Source organism: Scleropages formosus, chromosome 11 (genome assembly GCF_900964775.1).
Source record: "Scleropages formosus chromosome 11, fSclFor1.1, whole genome shotgun sequence".
Classification (NCBI taxonomy): domain Eukaryota; kingdom Metazoa; phylum Chordata; class Actinopteri; order Osteoglossiformes; family Osteoglossidae; genus Scleropages; species Scleropages formosus.
Genome location: NC_041816.1, coordinates 20,884,109 through 20,905,303, shown reverse-complemented (window position 1 = coordinate 20,905,303; position 21,195 = coordinate 20,884,109). Strand labels below are relative to the sequence as shown.

The 21,195-nt window shown below is 38.4% G+C and overlaps 1 protein-coding gene across 1 annotated transcript in view; it reads left to right on the top strand.

The window, feature by feature from the left end:
- LOC108940906 (leucine-rich repeat-containing G-protein coupled receptor 4-like) overlaps window positions 1-21,195 on the top strand; it is a 28,115-nt gene that overhangs the window by 3,655 nt on the left and 3,265 nt on the right. Inside the window, exons 2-12 of the mRNA XM_029256552.1 lie at window positions 1,057-1,128; window positions 11,225-11,296; window positions 12,954-13,025; window positions 14,394-14,609; window positions 14,766-14,837; window positions 16,178-16,246; window positions 16,905-16,976; window positions 17,382-17,453; window positions 17,976-18,044; window positions 20,025-20,096; window positions 20,203-20,268. Coding sequence (XP_029112385.1) covers window positions 1,067-1,128; window positions 11,225-11,296; window positions 12,954-13,025; window positions 14,394-14,609; window positions 14,766-14,837; window positions 16,178-16,246; window positions 16,905-16,976; window positions 17,382-17,453; window positions 17,976-18,044; window positions 20,025-20,096; window positions 20,203-20,268 — 914 coding nt within the window. The 5' untranslated portion in view covers window positions 1,057-1,066. The remainder of the gene's footprint in view (window positions 1-1,056; window positions 1,129-11,224; window positions 11,297-12,953; window positions 13,026-14,393; window positions 14,610-14,765; window positions 14,838-16,177; window positions 16,247-16,904; window positions 16,977-17,381; window positions 17,454-17,975; window positions 18,045-20,024; window positions 20,097-20,202; window positions 20,269-21,195) is intronic.

Here is a 21,195-nt window from a genome sequence, read left to right as displayed (position 1 = left end):
GTCTGAAAAGCCATCTGTTGCAGAATTATAATTATAAAATTATTGCACTTTTAAAAACTGCTCAGTTTTATTTTAGCAGTTATTTGAATTTGCATTAATTCCTACTGATTACAGAGAATTTCTCGGAAATAATATTCTGGAAATACTGTATCGTGATTATCTATTGAGAGAGAAATCACATCTTTGTGTGTGTACCATACCATGCCTACAGTTTACTGCTCTCTTACATTCAAATAAAAAATGTGGGAAAAGTACATACTTGGAGAGAACAGTCTAACAGGTATAATTTTATCCAAAGCTCCCTTTCCTTTGGACCTCCCGTAAGATTCTGCCAGCACATAGTAGTTCTCTGGCTTCATGTACAAGTCACATGGGAATAAAAAAAAAAAAAAAAATCTCTGGGCCTTGCTTGCATATTTGTCATGCTGCAACATGTCTCTTTATTGCTGTTTTTTTTTTTTTTTTTTTTTTTTTTTTTAAAAAATTCTAGATCTGTGTTCCCTGTAGGCACCTTTTACATTAACATGTATACACTTGTTTTTGCATCTGTCAAAGAGGTTTTGGTATCAATTTTAAGCCCCCATTTTAGACCACCAGAAAACAGAACCACACATGACTACCTTCTAGTGTCACATTATCAGGTAATATTCTGAAATCTGTGTACCACTATAACATAAGGCCCCCTGTGCAATTGATTAGGATTTTTCGGTTTATTGATTAAATTGAGTCTGTCTTGGGAGGCTAAATACAGCAGTTTTCCTTTGTGCTAAATAGTCATGATTTTTTTGGTTGTATTGGCAACACACAAAAATAACAATGAAACCCCCTTTATTTGCTATAAAAATTAAGATGCTTCTTCTAGGTTATGATGTTACTTGTATCTATAAGTATGAATATATGTTGGGACACCTGATACTCTGGTCTAACTTGTATAAAAGCTGTACTCTAAGGTCAGTCTTTCCATTTCTGTGCAGTATAATGATAATACAGATGTTTAATAGCTAAGGTATTTGTTGCTGTAGCAGTACTTACCCTCTTTTCTTTTGGTTTTTGCAGAGATATTAGCATGAATAATATCACCAATCTCCCAGCAAATGTCTTCAGAAACCTCCCGTACTTGGAGGAGCTGTAAGTATACCTCTTTATGATATCAAAGGCTGGCCAAGCAAATTCTGTAATATAAAGGTTAAGTTTGGTAAAGAAAGGGAGAAATTTAGACTTGGGTACTTTGTATTTACACATTGTGTTTGCTAAAATTTTTAATTGACAAAAAGCGGTTTGAAACATATTAAAGTTCCCAGTAGAACATGTACGAATAGCAAAAGGGGAGAAAATGTATTTGTATTCTCATGAATGAAAATATATTTTCTTATAGCTCAAATGAGAGAAATATTTGTTGAATATTTAAACTGTGTGTCACACATCGTAAACTCAGAAATAAAGTTGGTTGATAGGGTTCGGGGTTTAAAGTCAAGCCAGTTCCCTGGAATTTTGATGGTGCTTGCAGAATTTGGGCTGTTCTGAATTTTATGAGATGGAAAGAGCAGTTTCTTCAGTTTAGTATAGGTGTGAGTAAAAGACACCCAGTGTAGTGTCTTTTTCTACACTTTCCCTTTTCTAAACCAAATACACATCAAACACACCATGTGAAACCGCTTGTCCCATATGGGGTCGCAGGGAGCCGGAGCCTAACCCAGCAACACAGGGTGAAAGGCTGGAGGGGGAGGGGACACACGGAGGATGGAACGCCAGTCTGTCACAAGGCACCCCAAGTGGGACTCGAACCCCAGACCCACCAGAGAGCAGGACCCGGTCCAACCCATTGTGCCACCGCACCCCCTAAACCAAATACTGTTTTTGTAATTACTACTTGTATTTTTGTAGAAACTTGATATTTTTGTGACTTCTTAAATACCACAATAAATATCCAGGGGTTTCACCTTAATAGTCCCAGTACAGTCTTTTTTTTTTTTTTTTTTTTTTTTTTTTTTTGCCTAAATCCTGTTTCAGCTCCGCATGAATTGCTAGTGCGAGAAATTGAGAAAAGTTGAGGGATATGATGGAAGCATTATCTTGTCTATTTATAAAATGCAGACCTAGGAGCTGTGTTGTGTTGTGTGTTTTTTTTTTTTTTTTCTCTTTTTTTTAATTGGGCCAAAAAGTAATAAATACATACTGGGAAAAAAGTTGTAATTTATTTAACAACTTGTCATTTCTGAGCACATACTGTAGTCAGGTGCAGATGGCATGTTTTCGGTTCAAGATGTATTAAACACCCTTGCTGTAATGCTTTTGAATTTGTTGTACTCTGAAACTTTTTAGTGAGCCTCATCAGCTGATCTTAGTATACAATTTGTTCCCAAGTTATTGAATTTTTGCTGTGATATTGCATTTCATACTTCTGATTTCTAGTACTACATATTCTGTCTCTTTCTCTCACACACACACACACACACACACACACACACTTGCTGAAGCCGCTTGTCCCAAGCAGGGTCGCGGCAAGTTGGAACCTTACCTGCTAATACAGGACTCAAGGCTGGAGGGGGAGGGGGCATACCCAAGACGGGATGCCAGTCTGTCGCAAGGCACCCCAAGCGGGACTCAAACCCCGGACCCACCGGGGAGCAGGACCCGGGCAAGGCTGCTGTGCCACTGTGTCCCACCCTGATGTCCTGTGTGATAAATCTAAGATTATTTTGCGAACTGAAGTGGGTCTAGGGTTCGAGTATCGCTTTGGGTGCCTTGTGTTGCCGGGTTAGGCTCTGGTTCGCCTCGGGACAAGTGGTTGTAGACACGATCCCGCTTGGGACAGGCGGTTTCAGACTGTGTATGTGTTTGTGAACTGAAAAAGCTTGGTATTATCAGAGCTTTTTCTGTGGCAGCAAGACTGGGATATCCATGTGGACATGGAAGTCAAGCATCAAAGTACAACAACACAAAGAAAAGCTTTCCTCAGTAGCTTTGCAGTGGGTTGAAAAACTAGAAGCTCTGCTTCAAATACAGTAAATACCCTGAGTCCACATGCAGGATTGTGGCTTCAAGTGCTGAAACATACTCATGTGTGCTTCTTAACTTGATGAACCAGGGAAACATTTCACAGACTTAGCATTCTTATTGGATAAGATAAATCTTTCTTTTTCCCACTGGATCAGTGGCTGACTGAATTTAACTTTAAGGCTAGCTGAAATAGCTTGCTTCAACAAAGGCTTAGAAGCATAGACAGTAAAAGTAATAATTTGTGGAAAATCTGTATGTTGACTGCTGAAGCATATGCATGCTCCTCCAATAATGGAGTTGAGTAATTTATTGGAATAACCTAGTTATGTGAATTCCAAATGAGAGGTGATTGAGAAACATGCTGCCTAAAATGAAATAAAAAAAACCAGAATGAGTTTTTGTGTTCCAGTGATAACACCAACATATTTTAAGGCTCACAAATTCTAGTCTGTCTTTTAATGTTATATTTTTATATAATAGAAGGGGAAAAGGAGAGTGTATAGTTGGTTGTGTTATGGAAAGTGTGTGACCATGTAAATAAACAGCTTGAAAGAATGTCTATCTCCATCCAGTGAATGGAGTCCAGCCACTGCCTTTGAAACTCTACTTGTTCACTAGCATTCATTTTTCTAGACTACTATACTAGATTTAGCCAGAAAATAGCCAGATTGACACCACAGATGGACAGACTGTCCCAAAATATCTAAGCCAGACCATTGTACAGAATAAAATGCCCTATGTAAGAGTAAAAATACCATATGACAGTTTTTCCGTTTTAGAGTAATCACCCCTGTTGTATGAAAAAAGCTATGTTGCAGATCTAGATTTTTATAAGCTGCTGCTGCATATTTGTCTAAGGCCCTGTCATATGAGAGATCAGTGTGCATTTCATATTAAAAAAAAACAAAACTTGGTTACCAGTGTCATTTACTTGTATTTGTAGTGTGGATGTACAGTAAAACCCAGGCAAGAAATTAGCAAGCAGATATGAACCTGTTTTATGATGTATTAGAGCCATCTAAATATGATATTAGGCACAAGTTATTCTTTCTGTTTTATGCTCCTGCATGACAAAGTACAGTACTAAAGCATTTTCAAAATGGCAGATATGCAACATCCCCATTGCATTTCTGCTTGAACAAAACATTTTAGAACAGCTTAATCCTTTAACTCTCTTTTTCCATAACCTACAATATAATCTGGTTTTTGTCATGGAGGCTGAGAGAAGGTCACGCCGAATACATAGTTTGCAAAATCCCTCCTGGAGAGGAAGATGTAGACAGCTGGCCTGAGCTGAAGCCTTCAGCAGCCAAACCTATGACGGAGCACAATAGGCTACACATAAAATGCCAGACAGCATCACAGTTTTACTTTATAGATTTATAGCTGAAAGTGGGCAGCAAGTATTGTGTTTAAGAACATATTCTAAAGATTATTGGATTGACCTAGTAAAATGATTGTTCTTTATGTACTTGAATATTATACCATAGCTATTCAAATGTGTAAGAGTTCCTTTGGATAAAATGTTGTCCAAACAACGTTATATTAGATGTGAAATATATGTGGGTTTCTTGCTACGGTTTGAAGGGCTGGTCAGCAAAGAGTCCACAGCCAGCTGCTTTTTACACAGAAGGGCAGTTGAGTTAAGGACATGTGTTAAAGACCCTTTCCTTGGCCATTAGTTTCTTTGTGGATTGTATTTCTATTGTGGATGTTAATGTGACACCGAGAAATTTGTTTGGATGCATAAACTGCTGGGAAGTTGATGGTCAGCAGAGTATAATTACTTGCTGCTGGCTGGAAAACTAGTGCTGAGGTGAGATCATTCCTTCCACTGAGTCATGGAAATCTCCATCCCACTCCCACTAGTCTTGCTTTACCTGTCCTAAGAACACAATGGCATCTGCTTGCTCTACTGACGTACGTGCAGTAACTGGTAAAGATACATATGTTTTTGAGAGGCAGTAGGTTCTCGGAGAGGTTGCCTAAGGTGGCTGGCAGTGTTACTTTTTGTGGGAAGATTTTTTGCTACAAGGCTGGGCACATGTTTCTCAAAGTCTCGGGAGAATTTTTCTGATGTTTTGGAGGGGGGACAGATTTAAAATGATGCTAGAACATGACTTGATGTTTTATTAATTTGTTGGTGTGTGTTACAGCCCTTTGAATATGTCTTCAGTGCATGCTATAGGATTATTGCTTATGACACTGTACTACATTCATTTGAAAACTAACATTCACCTTGCATGCTTACAAATCTAAGGTTTTTGCAAGTTCTGAATTAGTAATTCAGAAAAATAAGTACCAGTTTATTAAGGATAGTTACTCTAAGTATGGGGAGAGCCGACCATGACGTTATAATGTAGGATGCAATAAAAATTTTCATCACAGGAGAGAGTGATTTACAAAAAAAATACACTTTTGATAGCTGCTTATCTCAAGGCAGTTGCAGGGTTCAGAGCCGATCCTAAAAGCATAGGGCTCTAGGCAGGGTACATCCTGGATGTTATGCCAGTCCACTACAGAGCAGACACGCACTGCACGCAGTTTGGAGATGCCAGTCCACTTGAAAAATGCAATCAAAAACAAATGCAAGGTTATTAGAATTTATAATCCATGTGAAAGTCTCGGAAGACTTTAGATGGTTAAAGTGTAACCACGCAGAATTATGTCAGCATTGAGTGTATCCTAGTATGACTCTTGTGGCTGCAGTCTGTCATGCTCTAGTCCCTATGAGCTGGCACAAGCATGGGCGTGAGGCCAGAGAAGAAGCCAACACACGTGCCACAAACCAGTGTGTGGCAGCTGGCATCCTGCAAGTTTACACCAGAAAGGACATGTTTGCTTAGCTAAACCCCATGCCTCTTTACTGTAGCCATAAACCCCTACATGTATAAAGTAACCATTTCTGGTTACTTCATTCTGGATATTTGGATACTTGAGTACTGCTTGATTGTTTATCACGTGAAATGTTAGTGCTGTTAGGTAGGATTTGTTGCACAGGAGAAGCATGCACACGTTTGTAGGATTGAATAAAGAAGTTTAAAGGATCCAAACTATTTTTATGCAGTGCATGAGGTACTTTTGCCTAAGACAAGCTGAGTAAAGTTAGCACAAATTTGACCCCTTAAATGTGAACAGGGTTTGGATTAGCTTTTAAATTTAATTTGTAGGGGGCAGCTTGTAACATAGTGGTTAGAGGTGCTAGATTTCAATCCAAAGATCACAGGTTCAAATGCCATGTCTAGCCATGTAGAACCCTTGAGCAAGGTACTTACCCTAAATTGCTCCAGTAAAATTACCTAACTGTATTAATGGGTAAATAATTGTAAGTAGCATAACATAATTTGCCTTGGAGAAAAGCACTAGGTAAATTAGTTCTTAAAGTTTTATTCATACACTTTAACAGTCAAAATGAAATGACGACATAGGCTGTATTGAGGCAGTGTGGTCCAATGTTGCCAATGTTTTTTTGCTTTTGTGAGTAGTCTAGTCTCCAAGTAAATATCTGGAAAATAATGACTTGTCTTTTATTGTAATAAAATGAGTAAATGGATTAAAAACCAGAAGTCCTTGACTGTGTATCTGTCCAAACGTCATATTCTTTTCAAATATAATGTCAGACTGCTGTGCCACAGACAACAGTGTACATGTAATGAAAAAGCTTGGTTAAGAATCCTCTTGGTGAAGAAATAATACTGTGAATGTATTATTACTACCCTCAACTCTGAGACCACAGGGTGCATTTCTGAAAACACGGTCCATGTTCACCCTTTCGTCACTATCGGTTTTAAAAGCTTAACACATGCTGTTTTGATTTCTTAGCTGTATGGCAAATAAAATACCAGCATGTGATTCTGAAGAAAATTTAAAATGTGTACTTTTGAGAGAAAGATGGGAGAACATCAGTGCAGCCATCTTCTGATTGGCAATGTTGCACTAATTTTCCACATCAGGCCACTGTTTATAACTTCCCATTGCCATGCTGACATTTTCAGATAAACGGCCAATGTCATATCTTCTGTGATATTAACTGATGCTTTTTTTATATAAAGTTTTTTGCTCTTTTTCTGAGGAAAGGAAGAATGTACTTGTAATCTCATACATTTTAAGGGTGAAATGAAAGGGTTGGTTCTAAGATGACAAAGAACATTTAGGAATAGGTCTGAATATATACATATTGCATGTAGAGTGGCATAGTAAGTGTACCAGTCTATGTTTATGTGTTTCTGAAACCCGTTAGTCTTTAAATAAACCACATTAATGAATTGTTATAGAACCTCGTTTAAATATACTATAGTGTCTATTCATCTAGGAATATGATAGCTGTCTGTTTGTTTATGATAGATGTCTGTTTTAGGGTCTTTTACGGTTTTATATCACATAAATTGATAACTTCAAACATTCAACCAGACTTGGAAAATAATGTTTTAAAAATCTTGAACATTTTGTCAAGTTTACATATTGACCTGTATAGCTGGAGAAAGATCCAAGGTTTAAGATGTTTTGTTTTGCAAGAGTGTGCATAAAACTGTGGGTGTTAAGTTTCATACACAGATTGCGTGAGCTGGTGTGTCCACCTGTATGCTCCCTATTGAGTTCCAGTATTGCAGCTACTAGCTGTCGGGCTTCATTGAAGAAATTGGTTGCACATTTGCTGAGCAGGATTAGAAACATCTGCTTTCATATTGATGGTCTGTTCCTTTTTTAATCTTCCCCTTTGCAGGACATGTATTCACTGCAGAGATTTGAATGTGTTTTTATGTATGCTAGAAGTTTGTTTTTTAACTGTAGTCCCCTAGATCTGCTTCTGTAAAAAAAAAAAAAAAAAAAACGAAAAAATGAATTATGAAATACTGTTTTCTAAAGATTAATTGTACAACACTCAGAATATTTTGTTCCTTGATAAACTTGAGTTTCATAATATCAGATGAAAGTCTTGTAAGAAACTAGTTGTGTTGAATGTTCAGTTTTGTTTAATGCAGCTTCTTGTGTGCTTTTGTCTTTATTCTTGAATGTCATGAAACTTTGGTCATGTGCACAGTGTATTAGTCTGTTTCTTGTTTCTTTTGTGTCCTGAAAGTTGCTGCATAGAAAGACATAGCTGCCACAAAGCAATCAACTGAAATCATGCTGCATTTTGCAGATTTGCAAGTGCTCCCTGCAGAAGGCAGGATTTATCCTTTGTGGTTTTTCTGAGCTTAGGATATGATTACATGGTAGTTTTTAGATGTCATAATTGCATTTCTTTTGTCAATGATTATATGGGTTTGGTGACCATATTGTAATTCCCTGAAACTTTGAATGACATTTACAGGGACTGGTTTGCCTACTGACATTTATTTGTATCCATGGATTTCTGTGGAAGCACAGTTAAAAAGCAACTTGTTTCAAAGTAAAGTAGGGGAAAATTCGCGCGCGCACACACACACACACACACACACACACACACACACACACACTTTCTGAACCACTTGTCCCATACAGGGTCACGGGGAACCGGAGCCTACCCGGCAACACAGGGCGGAAGGCCGGAGGGGGAGGGGACACACCCAGGACGGGACGCCAGTCCGCCACAAGGCACCCCAAGCGGGACTCGAACCCCAAACCCACCAAAGAGCAGGACCAGGACCAACCTACTGCGCCACCGCACCCCCTCGGGAAAAATATATAGAAATTTATAATCTATGTATGTACATTACATTTATTCATTTAACAGATGCTTTTCTCTGAAGCAATGTACATCTCAGAGAAAATACAATTTGTGCATTGCATTAGGATAAAGGGGCATAGTTGCAGATGTGATTAAGTAACCTTCGTTTTCTTTCCACTTCATGCACTGATGTTCATCGCACGGGTGGGTGCATCAAGCTCAGAATAGACGAATCCTGATCACTTTCCTACATTTTTTTTTTTTAGGGTACACAAACATTTATTCAATACAGGAGTAGTGGCTGTGTAAAAGCTTATCTGGACATAATCATTAAGTTACGGTGCATGAACATTTACACCATAGATGAGCTTGAGAGATCATGGGGGAGTGATCCAGAAAAGAGTGAGTTTTCAGACCCTTCTTGAATTTAGACAGAGTTTCAGCATTTCTGAGTGAGAGGGGGAGGTTATTCCACCACAACGGAGCCAGAACTGACAAACTCCACACATTACCTTTCGTGCGCGGGACCACAAAGTGAGCGGAAGTAGATAAGCGAAGGGGTCTGGTTGGGGTGTAGCGGTTGATCAGGTCTTGTAAATAGCTGGGAGCAGTTCTGTTGATGCATTTGTAGGCAATAACCAGGGTCTTGAATTTCATCCGGCCAGCTCTGTACTGCCAGTGTACAGAGAAACGAGTAGAGGAGATTCATGGGAACACTTTAGCAAGTCAAGCACAACACGTGCAGCAGCATTCTGTATCAGCTGCAGAGGTTTGATGGCAGTAGCGGGAAGGCCACACGAGAGAGTTGCAGTAGTCCAGATGGGATGTCACTGTGGCCTGGACAAGTAGTTGGGCAGAGTCAGTTGTGAGGTAAGGGCGGATCCTGCAGATATTATGCAGGATGTATCTGCAGGTCCAAGTTGTGACCTCGATGTGCTGAGAGAAAGATACACTTGAGTCAGTCGTCACTCCCAGAGTCTTAGCCAAGGAGGTAAGCAAAATGAGTGAGTTGTCCAGTTTAATCGAGAGACTGTGACAGGACAGGCTAGCTGGGAGGTGAAGAATCTGTTTTGGAGAGATTGAGTTGGAGATGATCAGACATCCATGTAGCTATGTCTGACAGGCAGGCAGCAATGCGTGCAGAAATGTCTGATGTTCCATGTGGAAAGGAGAGGATGAGCTGGGTATCATCAGTGTAGCAGTGGTATTTAAATCCATGGAAGGCTATGACCAGGCCGAGGAAGGAGGTATAGATTGACAAGAGAAGAGGACCCAGTACCGAGCCCTGTGGGACACTGGTTGAGAGAGAGGCAGAGGAGAAGAACGGGCGCTTCGCCAGACCACTTGATAGGATCTGTCAGATAAGTAGGACTCGAACCATCTTAGTGCCGCTCCTTTGATCCCAAGCTGACAGTGTCGAATGCTGCAGACAGATTGAGGATGACGACTGAGGAGAGGGAGGCGGCTCTAGCTGACTGGAGAGCATCAGACACTGCCAGAAGCGTTGTCTCCGTGACGTGACCAACTTTGAAACCAGACTGATATCCATCAAGGAGATGCTTCCTGGTGAGGAAATCAGATAGTTGATCACAGGCCTCCCGCTCTAGAGTTTTAGACAGGAAGGAGAGGATGGAGACTGGTCTGTAGTTTTGGACTGAGTTGGGATCCAGGGAGGGTTTCTTTAGCAGAGGTGAAATGAGAGCAGAAGGCAGCTAGGAAACAGCTAGAGAAGAACAAGGAGTTATCTTAGAGATGAAGGTGGAGCGTTGCAGGGAAATGTTCTGTAAGAGTGACGATGGGATTGGATTAAGCGAGCAGGTGGTGGCTCTGTGTGATATCAGGAGGTCGGAGATTTCAGAATGTATGTATGGTTTTTTTTTTTATTATTATTTCCCAGCTCGGTAACTTGTGTTACTGATACAATTGACCCATTTAAAGCAAACATCACTGCTTTCTATCTAATTAAATCTGTCAGTGCTTCCCACAGTTTTTGCTGGCAACTAAATGAAAATGGACATTTTCCGATAACAGCTTTCTTTGCAACATCTTCCCTGCTATTCCACTGCAGGAATTGTGAATAGTTTGAGAGAAATATATAAAATGCAACTTGTAATTATGAGTTACAGTAATTTATGTATAGCTGTCATTCCAAAATTTGAGCAGTGTGTAATTTGGCATCATTGTTTAATATTAAAACCATTTTGTGACAAGTGTCAATGTGAGTCAGTCTGTAATGTACACACGTTACAACTTCAATTTAAAGAATAACTTAAAATACTAAAATAGCATTTTAAGACTCATTTCACTTCTATTTATGGTTCACTGTCTGACTTGAAGGCTATTGTAACTTGACCTTTGCTAAATGTTTCATTACCATAACATATATGTTAATTAATTGGAGAGACTACTTAATTGATAGCAGAGTATATTAGTAATTGTGTTTAGATCAGTGTTTGAATATGACTGCAAGAAGTTAGCCTTCTAAAAGCTGGTTTTTGCAGTGATTAAGAAATTGTTTCAAGTGTTTTCAGTGTAAACTCAGCTCTGTATAAATGATTAACTTTCTTTCCTCAGGAGGCTGGCTGGTAACTACCTGACCTTCATCCACCCTCAAGCTCTGTCCGGACTTCATCAGCTCAAAGTCCTGTAAGATCTATCCTTCATTGAAAAATTCTAGTCATTAGCAATGTCTTTCTCCAGGTGTATAATCTCAAAGTCAGCCTCCTCTTTAGGTACTGTTCTTAAATTTGACTTACATTTTAAAAAGTACATTTACATTAATTTAGCTGACACTTTTCTCCAAAGTGATGTACAGTGTTAAGGTTACAAGCTTACAGTTATTTACCCATTTATACAGCTGGGTAATTTTAAGTAATTTAGAGTAAGTACCTTGCATTGAGGGTACTACAGCTGGAGATAGGATCGAACTTACAATCTCTGGATAGAAAGGTAGTCGTTCTAACCACTACACTATTCTACACAACTCTAACCATTATACTACCAGCTGTCCCTAAAAAGTATTTCTACATATTTAAGCATGATTACAAATTTGAGTTTTCTGATAAGAATGGAATCAAATTTATCTTTAATTTGAAAGATTGAAAAAATAGATTTGTAAAATATATAGATAAATTGTTCCCCTTTTACAAAATTTACCAGTACAATATAGAAATAAATCCTTGCACTATTTTAATAAACATTTCTAAATTTTAAATATCATTACCATGCTGCCCAAATTCACTCTTATCAAAAAAACACCACTCTGTATTATCAGTTTCCCCTCATGTTCTTGAATACATCCAGAAACAGCAGACATCAGCCTGTATAAATATTTTGTAGGCTCCCGTTTAGGATCTTAGCTTTTTTTTTTTTTTTTGTCCAATGACACTCCTTAATGTAATAAGACTGCTAAACAATTTCATCTGACTGGCATATGCAAAGCTTCCTATTCTTTCCTTCTAAATGACAACCCCTTGCAATGATGCTACCATCATTAATGGTAGGTAATGGGTGATGTGCTGTGTTTGAGTTGCCTCAAAAACAGTACTTTCATTTCAGACTAAGCAGCTCAATGTTAGTTTCATCAGATCTCAAAAACATCCTCCAGAAATTCTTGGACTTTGTCAGTTCACTACTGTGAAACTCCAGGTGCAATTAATTTTACCATAGTTCTTGAAAACATCACCCATGCACCTTCACCTGGTAGGAAGAACTTAGGTATTTCCCTGGAAATTATTTCTGCTACATAAATGTATCTTTACTGACCAATCCTCCTGTTTGTTGTAATATTGCTAAAATCTTGTATCCTTGTAACACTTGCCCTACTCCTCTGCTCTAATCTTTCCAATATTACTAGGGTCCTGTTCCAGATTCTCATACTTACCCAGAGCTTTGGAAATGGAAATTCTCCACTTTACCTCCAGTCTCTTGTCTCTCACTACCTTCATATTCAAAAGCTCCTATCTGCCTCTTTCTTTGCCTCTGCTATCAAGATGCCCTAAAAGTGTTGCTGATCTCACTTTCAGCTGTCCAGTTGTGGAATGAACTTCCCTTCAACATTTGATCGACTCCTAGTCTCCTGGGACCCTTCAGGTGCCTCTTGAAAACTCACCATTAAAATAACACTTTGGGACTAGTTGAAACCCTGGCTCTGCTTTGCCCACCCTATAGCCTTTACCAACCATGTCTGTCTTTCTTTGAGCATTTACCAATGTTTCATATTGACTGAGTGACTTTGATTTATGGGAAAGGAGCATGGCAGAAGCAACGTCATTGACATATGTTGCCCCTTTTTCTTTTTAAGGATGTTACAGAATAATCAATTGAAAACTGTCCCCAGCCTGCCACTGAAATGCCTCCCTTCTCTACAGTCTCTGTAAGTTGAGAAGCCACTGTTTTATCTTTCTACAGGATTCTGATAATTTCACACACATGCAACCAGTGCCATTTATACACTCACCTCAGACATGTTAGAAAATTCAATGAAATTGCAGATACATACTATATATTCAAATGTGTATATATACTATATAAATATGAAACTTAGAATTATCCAAGATATTTACTGGAAGTATTATGATTTTCATCAGTTCTGCATCTGAACATGCTATTTTCTTCAAATTTTTGCTTGGCATACAAACAGGAATGCCAAAAATGGTTTTACACTTTTACTACATACTTATTTTACTTTTTAATATTTTCGTACTTAAATGTATTTTAGTTCATTTGCTGTTTTTTAATAAATTTTACTCTTTTGCTCATTACATATGTAAGACATTATAAATTACATTTAAAAATAATTTTCCAAGTCTCCTTCCTTAGACAGTATCCACAAGCCCTGTGAAGAGAGAATTTATTCAGGTAGAAGTTTAATTCAGAATTTTTACTTGAGATGGATTCCTTGACTGGTACACTCTTTGACAAAAAAAGGTAGCTTCACTAGCATTTGCTTAGATTGTAGCATTGCTTGCACACACAATGATTTTAATTGATACACATTCCCTAAAAGATCAAAAGCCTGTTTTATCTTAATGTTGTTCTAAGAAGGTTTCACAGACCTATCTAGAATTTGTTCTGTTGTTGCCCCCACTCCTGGAAATATAATGCATAACACCTGTATTGTGAGAGGACATGGGTTCGATCCCTGCTCAGCCTGTGTACTTTGCATCTTCTCCCCATGTTTGAGTGGGTTTCTTCCCATAGTTCAAAGATGTGTTTTGAGGTGAATTAGCCATAGTGAGTTTGTGTGTGTCAGAAAGTGTATTGCACTGATGTATAAATGAGTGACTCACTGTAACTCACTGTGTCCTCCAGTATATCTAGCGTTGTAACTCACCTTGGTTAAACAGTTGCGGGCTGATACTACTGCATAGTGTTCGTTAGGAGTTGCTTTGGAGAAAAGTGTCTGCTAAATTAATAAATGTACTAGCCAACTAGTGTGTTCATGCTGATGAAGGTCGGAGGCTGAAACATATGAAATTTAAACATTGAATTTAACATTGTACAGTAGTTACAGTAACGGTTACTTCATTCCAGTATTTTCAGGGGGTGCAGCAATTTCCTCTGTCCTCTTTAAGCGATGCCGGTTTTGAATAAATGAATAGTAAGTGAATAAATGAATAGTACCTTTGCACCAGAGAACAGAACACACATTCTTCTGGAAGCCTCTGCATTATATGGAATGAGCTCATATTGGTGGGTTGCTTAGTCAGCAAGACATGAGGAATGTCCTATCTCTTTACAGGCGCCTGGATGCCAACCACATCACTGTGGTACCAGAGGATAGCTTTGAGAGCCTGAGGCAACTTCGCTACTTGTGGCTTGATGACAACAGCCTTTCAGAGGTCCCTGTCAGATCTCTTAGTCACATGGGCAACCTTCAGGCTCTGACCTTAGCCCTTAACCACATCTCCTATATTCCTGATTACGCCTTTGCCAACCTCTCCAGTCTTGTTGTCCTGTGAGTTGCCACTCAGATGTTCATTCTCAAAGCAGCCCATTGCACAATTTTACATGTGCATCTTTTCATTCAGAATAGGTCCAAGCATGTACTGCGCTTTCTGAAAAGTCGGAAATATGACGGTGGCTGTGGTTAACCGACTCTGTTTTTCCTCAGACACCTACACAACAATAAAATTAATGAAATTAGGAACAATTCCTTCAGTGGCCTTGACAATCTTGAAACACTGTAAGTACCAAAAAATTCCAGTTATCATATTTGCCAAAGTTCAATGTAAAGAGGTTTGTCCCACTGGAAAAACAAAACATTAGAGAGAAAGCATTACAGTTTATAGTCAGGTTAGTTCTACTTTTATGGTCTGATCTGAAATATAACGTGTGTTGCAGTACAGCATGGATTGCCCTGTAGTTGGCTATCCCATCCAAATTTGTTGAATTTATTTTTTTGAGGAACAGGAAAGTATGAATTTTTTGTGCAACAATATCCATTCTCAGCTAAGACACACACAAAAAAAAATCGACAATTGTGTATAGCATTTTTGTAGTAGTACCATATATGGTAAAACTGCTTTTGCTAGCCACAGCTTATTCATAGTAATAAGACTTGAAAGGTGAACAGTGGCAGATCATAAGTTCTGCTGTTGGTATTTTTCTGCTGAACAGGTCAATATAATATGTTGTAGTTCTAATTCTGATAAAGAACTTTCCAGTGGTTAAATTAGTTGCAGAGTCAACAGATGGCAGTGTAGTTCTGCTGTACTGCTGCTCCCTGTCTTTGACAGCTTCCCTGAAGAGCTCGGTAGTATTTTACTGAGTCCAAAGACCTGTCACATACAGCTAGTTTTGAAAGGTTGCTGTGATCACCTTAACTGTACTTGCCTTCCTGATATCAAATGCCTTTTTCTTTTTTTAAGTATCTTAGAAGAGTAGAAAATTGAAGCTGAAAAGCTCAATACCAACTTCATATATGTTTACTTAGGCAAATTGTTGTTTCTGAATTTTAACTATTTCATGTTTTAATTATTAAATTTTCCTGTTACAAACATGACAATATTTCTGAGTAGGATGTTATTTTTATCGTACTACAGCAAGATGTTTATGTATCAGTTTCCTCCTGTAATTTCTGCCAAGATAAATTAAGCAGAGTTCAAGCTTTGTCATGTTTCCCTTTTCTTTGTCCATTTCCTCCCATGCTCCTCTGGATGTAAATGTCTTGATGTCTCCAACCTAGTTTTAGTGCAGTTCATTGTAAGACCCTGCAGATTACTTTATAACAAAACAGTTGGAAAAACTGGGATTTGCCTTTGTGAAATGTGTTCTTCTATACTGACAACTGTACTGTGGAATCTACTACTAACTGAATAGCTGCAGTTATTGTGTGGCAAAGTTAACAGACAATTTTAATGATGTATCACCCAACAGTTTTGACTCATTCCACTTATTGCAGGGAATTGTATGCAGAGAGGAACTAATATTCTGTAGATCTTTCAGTAGCAAGACTCCTTGACATCACATCATCAGTGTGGCTCAGCTGAGTGAAAGTGGAATGACTAAACACTCTGTTTTCAGGGATTTGAACTTCAACAACTTGGTGTCTTTTGCACAGGCCATCCAGGCACTCCCAAAACTCAAGGAGGTGTAAGTTCCATGTCTCTGTGCATATTGTTCACCTGGTGAGAACAGCACCCAGTAAAAATAAATTGAATTAAAGGTGAATTAATTGTTGTATCAGAATTATCTGCTTTGCCTGTATTCAAAGCAGTTTATATGCACAGCTATCAATTTCTCCATTTCTATTTACGTCTATTCATTTAGCAGACCCTGCTCTCCAGAGTGACATACATCTCAGAGAAAAATACAATGTGCATTACATTAACAGAAAAGACTTGGATCCAGACACTTGATTCAGACACGTGTCATTTTATTTAACACGATATTTACTGAAGCAAAGTAATGCCGTACTGATTGTTTGCAGATAGTTTCACATTCATTCTGAGAAATAAGTGTGCGTGTACACCCAAGCTGATTTTGTTTTTGTGTTTGCAATGTCATACACATTTCTCTGAACTCTTGGATCAAGAATCTGACATTTTTACACTAGTTGTGTAATTTGCCACAGGAGATTGAGTTATCCAAATGAGGTACAAAAAGTACAAAAAATTTCTTAGCTTCATTTTTCTTGCTTCCGTGACACTGTGAAACAGCCTGAACACTAAGAAACCTGCAGTTTTCCTACCAAATTTCCTTAGATATATAGAATTTATGCATGTATGCAGTGATTAACTTTCTTTTTCAGTGGGTTTCACAGTAACAACATTTCAGTGATTCCAGATGAAGCATTCCTTGGGAATCCTCTGCTTCGTAGTGTGTAAGTAGTTTTCTTAAATATAAACCTGGCTTGCTCTTCAAGAATCAGATTAAAAATGCAAATGGAAATGGATCATATACAAAACAAATATTCTTGAAGAGGTTAAATCTACTAAAAATATGAAAATTTAATATTGATTATCAGATGCCATAATGGGACTGAATAATAAATTGTGTAAATGATGAAGAGTTAATATTACAGCAGTGTTTTGGTCAATTGGATCTTTAGAATATGTGTCTGTCCCAAACCACATTCCCTGCCCCAGGATTTTTAATCAGTTAAATGCATTCCAAAATCTGCATTGATATGGAGCTCATAGAAAGCTTTCCAGGACAGTCAGTGTAGCATAAAGAGCCATAAATTGTCTGAAATATCCTTCTCATTTTTCCCCCCCATGTTTTGCAGCCACCTTTATGACAACCCTCTCTCTTTTGTGGGTCATTCAGCCTTCAATAATCTCTCATATTTGCCTTCTCTGTAAGTCTGCCAAGTATGGGAGCTGGTGTTGCACGCATTTATCTTGAAAAGAGTTCCTTTTACTTGTAAGTTTTAGCTTTTAAAGCCAAAATAGTTGTTTCCCAATTGCTACATGTGGAATGATTAAGCATGCAAATCCTTTCCGTATTAAGTGGATTCATGGCCTTGGTTCCTAGATGATATATACATTTATTCATTTAGCTGATGTTTTTCTCCAGTGCAACTTACAATGTTAGTCTACCTACAGTTATTTACCCAATTATACAGCTGAGTAATGTTACTGGAGCCATTTAGGATAAGTACTTTGCTCAGGGGTATTATAGCCAAAAGTGGGGATCAAACCTTTGGATCCAAAGGCAGCAACTCTAAGCACTACACTACCAGCTGTCCCAGCATCACAGTAATATATATTGCTAACAGAAGCTTTCTCATATTATTAGTAAGATAGTAGTTGATTTGTGATGGTTCGAATGTATGGCAATGCTAAATGAGGATTTTACTTACAAGGAATGCATGTTTCAGCATTTTGCGTGGAGCCAGCATGATGCAGGATTTCCCCACTCTGACTGGAACCTTCAACCTCGAGAGCCTGTGAGTCACATAAACCGCTACTCTAGGAGAGTTCAGTGTATATATACACTCACCGGCCACTTTATTAGGTAGACCTGTTCAATGTATGGCAATGCTCGTTAATGCAGGTGTCTAATCAGCCAGTCGCATGGCTGCATCTCAGTGCATTTAGGCATGTAGACATGGTCAAGACGATCTGCTGAAGTTCAAACTGAGCATCAGAATGGGGAAGAAAGGTGATTTAAGTGACTTTGAATGTGGCATAGTTGTTGGTGCCAGACGGGCTGGTCTGAGTATTTCAGAACCTGCTGATCTACTGGGATTTTCACGCACAACCATCTCTAGGGTTTACGGAGAATGGTCAGAAAAAGAGAAAATATCCAGCGAGCGGCAGTTCTGTGGGCGAAAATGCCTTGTTGATGCCACAGGTCACAAGAGAATGGCCAGACTGGTTTGAGCTGATAGAAAGGCAACAGTAACTCAAATAACCGCTCGTTACAACCGAGGTATGCAGAAGAGCATCTCTGAATGCACAACACATCGAACCTTGAAGCAGATGGGCTGCAGCAAAAGACCACACCGGGTACCACTTCTATCGGCTAACTGAGGCTACAATTCGCATGGGCTCACCAAAATTGGACAATAGAAGATTGGGAAAAATGTTGCCTGGTCTGATGAGTCTCGATTTCTGCTGCGACATTCAGATGGTAGGGTCAGAATCTGGCATAAACAACATGAAAGCATGGATCCATCCTGCCTTGTATCAATGGTTCAGGCTGGTGGTGGTGGTGTAATGGTGTGGGTGATATTTTCTTGGCATACTTTGGGCCCCTTAATGCCACAGCTTACCTGAGTATTGTTGCTGACAATGTCCATCCCTTTATGACCACAGTGTACCCATCATCTGATGTCTACTTCCAGCAGGATAACGCAACATGTCACAAAGCTCAAATGATCTCAAACTGGTTTCTTGAACATGACAATGAGTTAACTATACTCAAATGGCCTCCACAGTCACCAGATCCCAATAGAGCACTTTTGGGATGTGGTAGAACGGGAAATTCGCATCATGGATGTGCAGCAGACAAATCTGTAGCAACTGCATGATGCTATCATGTCAGTATGGATAAAAGTCTCTGAGGAGTGCTTCCAGCACCTTGTTGTATCTATGCCACGGAGAATTTAAGGCAGTTTTGAAGGCAAAAGGAGGTCCAACCCGGTACTAGCAAGGTGTACCTAATAAAGTGGCCGGTGAGGGCATATCCCCTATTTAAGAAGGCACTTCGTAGTGATAAGAGTGGGACACCTATTTTGTGCAATTAGTAATCCTTATACTTTCTGAAATGGCCTAACATAGCCCCAGGAGGCTCATAGTGTGCACCTTCAAAAGCATTGTGCCATAGTGTTCACGACCATATATATAGCTTGCTGAGATTTTGCATTTACATTTATTCATTTTGCAAATTGCATTTCTCCAAGCAGCATACAACTCTGAGAAAACAAAGGTACAATTTACCAACGTACAAAGGTCCAAATGCAACCACACAATTCTCAAAGTGCAGTCAGGTTGTCTGTTGCATTTTAAATAGCATACATTACTTAGATAGCTATATATAAAACTGGTAGAGTGCAATGTTTTTAAAAAACAGATAATGTGTAGCTGCATATAGAATTTTGGTATATGTAATTTTGATAAATAATGTATTACAAATTGAAAGGGTAGATAGATTTGGAGAGAACTGAAGCTAAAAGATATATTGTGAGATCCTTATTGAATGTTGAGACACATTCACCAGTTCTGAGTGATGCTATAATGAGTCATTAGTCTAATTCCAGAGTCAGTTATCTTATGGTAGAAAATTATGTTTACAGCCATTCTGTACTGCAAGGTACAGCCAGTTTTGCCAAGTATGCCATGGTGATAGTTATTAAAATGTCACAAGACAGACTTCTTTGTTTCATGACGGCAGTGTATTTTGCCTTCTCTCATTATAATTTCAGTACACTGACTGGGACAAAGATCCATGCTATCCCTCCAGGGCTTTGTGAGGACCTCAGGTCACTTCGGACACTGTAAGTGAAATTTAGATGTTTTTTTCTGAGCAGACAAGGTTTTATTAAATTCTGTCCCATAACTATGCTTTTTTTTTTTTTTTTTTTTTGTTTCAACCCCCACCAGAGACCTGTCCTACAATCAAATCCAAGAGCTTCCTGGCTTTCAAAACTGTTTCAGGTTGGAGGAACTGTAAGTTATAATGTGCCTACAGTATAAAAACCATTGCATTGTATCTTTGAATGATGTCATAAATTATTAAATCATGCAATTTATGTATTTCTAGCTATAGTGATTTGTGGGAGAATTCAAAAACAGCCAGGCAGATTCCTAGATTGGAAAGTACAAGAACAATTTATACTGAAATAAGAAACAAAAATTTCTTTGTATCTTCACCTGCAAAGATTACTGACACAAATCAACAATTATTTTTTTCAGTAGAATAGGTGAATATTTTTTAAAAAAATCACCTAAGGTCATTTAGAGGGATTTTAAATAACATACATTGGTGTGTGTTAAATCAACAACCAATAGTGTTTAAGAAACCTGTAATTTTGTCAAGAAACTAGCAATGAAAAGATTGAGATCTCTGCAAAAACATGTAAGAAACAAAGCACAGTCAAGCTAATTTGTAAAGCAGTTAAAAAAAAAAATTGTAGTTAATCTCTCATAATGCAGCTATTTTCTACTTATAAAATAACAATCCCTTTTGTAAGCTAATGAAGTTGATTTGTAGTAAGATTGAGAAGTTGGCTGGAGTAGCTGGTAAAAATACTCTGAAATGCTAATAAAATGTTAGTACTTTAGATTTCAGTGTGTCAGTAATATCTAAGGTGTTCAAAATGTGCAGTATTTGTTATTCCAAAATTGCCCACACCTTGCAAATGTGGTCAGCTAGAATAATATATTTGGCAGTGTTTCATTTGTATTCTCATTTTATTTGTGTTTTCTTTGGACTGCAAGCTTTTTTTCCTCTAGGGCTGACTCTCACAGCTGAGCGTTGTAGCAGGGTGAGGGGGGCAATAGCAGCAGTGTGTCAAGAATGAGAATACACCCAATTTCAAATAGGTGGACTAACAACCATTCATTTAAAGCAGGCAATGCTACTGCAACCCATAT